General features: G+C 42.5%; 1 protein-coding gene across 1 annotated transcript in view; it reads right to left on the bottom strand.

The window, feature by feature from the left end:
- Positions 1 to 3,193: 3,193 nt before the first annotated feature.
- Positions 3,194 to 6,000, bottom strand: part of DGAT2L6 (diacylglycerol O-acyltransferase 2 like 6) — a 35,385-nt gene continuing 32,578 nt past the window's right edge. The window contains exons 6-7 of the mRNA XM_041742317.1: positions 3,807 to 4,018; positions 3,194 to 3,374 (exon numbers count right to left, since the gene is read on the bottom strand). Of these exons, the coding sequence (XP_041598251.1) occupies positions 3,220 to 3,374; positions 3,807 to 4,018 (367 nt within the window). The 3' untranslated portion in view covers positions 3,194 to 3,219. The remainder of the gene's footprint in view (positions 3,375 to 3,806; positions 4,019 to 6,000) is intronic.

The raw sequence follows: 6,000 nt of genomic DNA, 5'->3' as shown, positions 1-6,000 counted from the left end.
ATAACTCCATATTTAACTTTTTGAGGAGCTACCAACTTGTATTACAAAGGGGCTGCACCATTTTACATTCCTAGCAGCAATGCCTTAGGGTTCTAATTTCTCCATATCCCTTATTAATACTAATACTTGTAATTGCTTGCCTTTATTATAGTCATCCTAGGGAGTGTTGAATGGTATCTCATTATGGTTTTGATTGGCATTTCCCTAATGATTAAAAATTTTGAGCACTCTTTCATTTGTATATCTTATTTGGAAGGATTTCCATTCAAATTCTTCACTCATTTTTTAAGATTTACCTATTTATTTTTAGAGAGAGAAAGAGAGAGTGCGCATGCACCTGCATGCAAGTTAGGGGCGAGTGGCAGAGGAAGATAATCTCCAAGAAGACTCCCCACTGATTATGGTACTTGCCCTGAGAGATCACAACCTCAGCAGAAACCTAGAGTCCAGTTGTGTACTTAACCAACATTGGGTGCCTGAGCCACCCAAGCACCCCCCTTTGCTCACTCTTAATTGTGCTTTTTGTCATTGTAAGAGTTCTTTATATATTCTGCATACTATGTTCTTATCAGACATGTGATTTGAAAATTTCTCCTGTGGGTTGTCTTTTCATTTTTATGATAGTGTTCTTTGAAGCACAAGTGTTTAATTTTAATGAAGTCCAACTTAGCTATTTTTTCTTTTGTTGTTTGTGCTTTTGGTGTCTTATCTAAGAGTCCATTGCCAAATCCAAGGCCAGCAAACTTTACTCTTATGTTTTCTTCTAATAGTTTTATAGCTGCAGCTCTCATTTTAGGTCTTTGATCCATTTCAAGTTAAATTTTGTATGTGGTATGAGGTAGAGTTCCAACTTCATTCTTTTCCATGTGAATATCCAGTTGCCCTGAATCATAAATTGAAAAGACTATTCTTTCTTTCCATTGAATTGTCTTGGCACTCTTGGCAAAACTCAATTGATCACACATGTGTGAGTTTGTTTCTGGATTCCCAATTCCAATCTATTGATATAAAAGTTTTTTAATGAATAAATTACTTTCCCTGAGGTGTAACATGGATCCACTCTGAATAAAATCCATATGACTTTGCCCACACTTATGAACTAATTTAAGTGGGGTATCATGGGTCCTTATTTAGGAAAATTAAGCTGATTAATAAATAGGTCTCTAGGAAATGAGGAATGGGAGGTGTGGTGGTTGATATTAGAAAGACCTTTGGATTAGAATTAGCAAGACTTGGGTTTGAATGCTAATTCTATACAAAGCAATGTAACTTTGGGCAAGTTACTTAACTGCTTTGAGTTTTAGCTACTGAGAAATGGAGATGACCTCAATCTCACAAGGCTGGTGTTGGCATTAAGAGACAAAGATTGTGAAAATGATGGCATAATCCCTATTACACAGTAGGTACTTGACATAAAGTAGACTCACAGTGTGTGCCTGGTCTCATGGCTCCCTTCTTTTCTTTTCTTTAAAGATTTTATTTATTTATTCATGAGAGACACACAGAGAGAGAAAGAGGCAGAGACACAGGCAGAAGGAGAAGCAGTCTCCATGCAGGGAGCCCGTTGTGGGACTCGATCCTGGGACTCCAGGATCATGTCCTGGGCCAAAGGAAGCACTAAACTGCTGAGCCACCCAGGCTGCCCTCATGGCTCCCTTCTTTCTGACCCAGAATTGTTACATGAATCTAAGAGTACGTGAGTCTAGGAGAGATGGACTACTCAGTGGATATCTATGTCAATTTTCACAGTTTTGCTGTCTCCTACACTGTATAACAGTCCTTCTTCCTCACCTTTTTTGTCAGAGGAAGTATAAAGGATGGATGAAGAAGAGGAAAATGGCTCTCCACAGACCAGCTTCCTGGCAGGGTTTGAGGGAAGACCAGTAGTGAACTACAGTAATTAGAAACTAGTCATATGATGACATCAAGAAGGTGGTGAAGCAGGCATCGGAGGATCCCCTCAAGGGCATCCTGGACTACACTGAGGACCTGGTTGTCTCATGCGACTTCAACAGTGACACCGACTCTTCCACCTTCAATGCCGGGGCTGGCATTTCCCTCAATGACCACTTCGTCAAGCTCATTCATTTCCTGGTATGACAATGAATTCAGCTACAGCAATCGGGTGGTGGGCCTCATGGTCCAAGGCCTCCTGGACCATCAGCCCCAGCAAGAACAAGAGGAAGAGAGAGGCCCTCAGCTGCTGGGGAGTCCCTGCCCCGACTTAATCCCCCAACATACTGAGAATCTCCTGACCTCCAATTTACATCCAGAACCCCTGAGGAAAGGAAGGGGCTTGGGGAGCCCTACCTTGTCATGTACCATCAATAAAGTATAACGTATCCAGCCCCCCCGCAAAAGAAACTAGTCAAAGCCTGTTTTATGTATCTAGACCTTTATTTTTTTTTTCAAAATTTTATTTATTTTAAATTTTATTTATTTGAGAGAGAGAGTGAGAGAGAAAGCACAAGCAGGGGGAGGTAGAGGGAGAAGCAGACTTCCTGCCAAGCAGAGAGCCTGACAAGGGGCTTGATCCCAGAATCCTGGGATCATGACCTGAGCCGAAGGCAGATGCTTAATCAACTGAGCCACCCAAATGCCCCAAAATTTTATTTAATTTATAGTTAGTTAACATATAGTGTAATACTGGTCTCAGGAATAGACCTTTATATTTATAGAAGAGACAGCATAACTACATGTAAAAATTTTTGCCAGTGTAGAACTGGGTCACAACTGAGGGAATCCTTTCTACTTGGATCAGGAACTACAGGTCAGGTCCCTGGTTTACCTTGTTGTATTTCCCAAATTGTAAGGAGGTGGAGGAAACAAATCATTCCTATTCTCAACAAGTCTTCTAAGCCTAAATCTACATACTGATGGTGCTGCTAAGGCTTGGGAGGAAGGAGCCCTGGTGCTCTTTGGCTTCTCATTCCTTTGATCAGGGAGCTGGTTGGAGTCAGGGGACAAAAAAAGACTTGTGGATTCACAAGACTCCGATTTCTTCTCCTTTTTAAAAAAGATTTTATTTATGAGAGATACAGGGAGAGAGAGGCAGAGACATAGGCAGAGGGAGAAGCAGGCTCCATGCAGGAAGCCCGATACGGGACCTGATCCCAGGATTCCAGGATCATACCCTGGGCCGAAGGCAGAAGCCCAACCGCTGAGCCACCCAGGCATCCCAAGACTCTGATTTCTAAAGTGGGGGATATATAGCTTCTGTTATATGATTGTCAGTTCCTGGGTCTCAGGAAGGCCATATTGAACTTTGTGCTGGTCAAACAGCTTGCGCAGGGCACTGATGTAGAGTGCATGGTACTTGTCCACTGTCTTCTTGTTTGGCCTCTTAATCTTGGGGATTGGCAGGGGCTCCCCAACTATGGGAAAGAAGAAGAGATAAGCATCAGAGCCTCCCCTCCCCAACTCAAATTACCCATCCTTCAGAGGGAGCCACATTACTCAATCAAACTCAGTATCTGTGTCCCCTCCCTTTCCTTTGTTTTTTCTTGCTGCTCTAGCTCCTTTCCATCCCACATTCTCCAAATACCTTATCTCATGCATGCTGATGAGAATGAGAAGAAGGCTCAGAAGAGTGATGAAGGAATGTTTGTGAATAAAACTGGTCTCATGGGAGCTATTAAATGGCCACAACTCTTACTGTTTAGTTGTCCTGCCCACCCTGCCCTCAGCCAATCCTACTGGAATTCCCATTGCCCATCCCAGCTGTTTGCTAGGCCTCCTGGACTGATGGATGACCTGGGTGGGGTGAATCAACAACGAGGGTGGTCCAAAGGTATTGGAAAGCTCACCAACAGTGGTAATGGGCCGATTGAAAGGAAGGAAGCCCCAGGAGTCTCGAGTGAGGCCCCGACCATGGAAGGTACAGAAATTTAATCCCAGGATTTTTTTGAATGTGGCCTGGAAGGTTTTTTGGAAGAACCTTATCCATGTGCTCTCAGGGAAGGTCTCTTGATTGTGAACCTCATTCTCTCCAAAGGAATAAGAAGGGACAAGGTATGCTCTGCAAAGAAAGGAGAAGTATTAACTCTTCCAGGGAGCTCCCCCCCAGCAAAATCCTCTCCAAGGTGTGAAACCTTTCCAATCTCCCTATCATAGGACAAGAACCCAAGTACCCAAACATCTTCAGCTTTTGTTTCATTCTTGCCATGCCCCACCCTTTTAACTGAACCTTTTGGGGGGTGGGGTGGGGCAGGGGAGCTGCTGCACCTTGTCTTATGATAGAAAGAAACTAATCTTAGGCAATCTAACTGTCGTCATTACACCCAGCATCCAGAGTGATCTTCCTTAACTGCATATCTGGACCTGTCATTCCTCTCTTTAAAACTCTTCCAGAGATCCTCACTTTATATCATACTGCTTGCCATGGCTTTTGTGCTCTAGCTTTTGTGCTAGCTTCTCCTCTCCCCACCCCTTTCTTGCAATCTGCTTAGCCATACTAAGTGTGCCAAGTTGTTTCTTGTCAATGCTTCTTTGTACATTCTGCTCCCTCTGCCAGAAATGCCTTCCTTCTGTCTTCACATGGCTAATTCTATTTTGCCCTTCAATGCTTAGCTCCAATTTCAATCTCTTGAAGAAAACTTTTTTGACTACCTCCAATTCCCTCCCCCACAATGTGAATTAGGTACTCTTTATCTAGTGCTCATCTTTCTCCACACTAACACTATTCTAATTCAGTTATTAGAGTCATACCCTTACCTATATGACTTCCTAGTTGTCTGTCAAGCTGATCAAAGGTGGGAAATCTGTCATTCATCTTTGGATCTTTAGGGCCTCACATAGTGCCTGATACGTTGTAGGTTTCCTGAGTCCTTTCTCCCTTTTGGTCTGGCTGGCAACTCCTACTAATATTTTAGCTCACAATTCAAATGTCACTCACTCATGAAACTTCTACTTGGAGTGAAAGTTTTCCCATCAGTTGTTGTTCCCATAGCACTTTGTACATAACTCTATTATAGCACATCATTCATTCAACAAATGTTTATTGAGCTCTTTCTGTGCATCAGCACTGTATAAAGCCCTAGCCCTGTTCACTGTCACACATCCGTGAACAAAATAGATTTTAAAAATATCTTGCATCTTTTCTTGGGGGAAGACAATAAATAATAATAACAAACAAAACATATATAAATAAAATCAATGATATATAAAAAGATGATGAATACAACAGGGAAAAAATAGAGCAAGATGGTCAGGATAGAACTTCCTGAGAAGAAACATTTGAGCAAATACCTGGAGTAAGTAAGGGAATGACCCAAACAGTTATTTGGAGGAATAGTGTTCCAGGCAGAGGGAACAGCTAGAGCACCCTAAGGCAGGAGCCTGTGGCTTGTTTGAGGGACAGTAAGATCACTGTAGCCCTAATAGAATGAGTAAGGGGGAGAGCAGTGGGTGATGAGGGGTTGCTAAGGACTAGATTATTCAGGGTTTTGCAGGCCCTTGTAAAGACTTTGGATTTTGCTCAGAGTGAAATTGGAGCCATTGGAGCATTTGGGGTAGTAACACAATCTCACATTTAATGAAGTCATCCTCGCTACAGTTGAGAGTAGACTCTTGGATGTGGGGGAGGCAGGGAAAGAAGCAGGCAGAGCATTAGGAGACTGTAATAATGAGGGGAGAGATGATGCTAATTTAAACCAGGGGGGTTACAACTGAGATGTAAGTCGTTGGCTTCTGGATATATTTTGTAATTATATCTATGCATATCTATTGTTCCCATGTGACTGTCAGTTTCTTAAAGGCAAGGATCAGGTTTCATTTATTTTTATATCCTCAATGCCTAGTACTATGCCTGATACACAGTAGTTGTTCACTAACTGCTGAACAAATGCATTCTATTTATCAAACCAGATTATATGCTGTTTGGGGACAATAACCATGTCTTATTTATTTTTGCAATCCCCCCAGCCCCCAGCACAATGCCTTCCTTGTCCTGGGTAGGTTTTCTGGACCTCTCAGTTAGTGAGTTGAAAGCAAAGCTCCACT

This window comes from Vulpes lagopus, chromosome X (assembly GCF_018345385.1).
Source record: "Vulpes lagopus strain Blue_001 chromosome X, ASM1834538v1, whole genome shotgun sequence".
NCBI lineage: Eukaryota > Metazoa > Chordata > Mammalia > Carnivora > Canidae > Vulpes > Vulpes lagopus.
The sequence above is the reverse complement of the archived record's forward strand: the minus strand, read 5'-3'. Positions and strand labels throughout refer to the sequence as shown.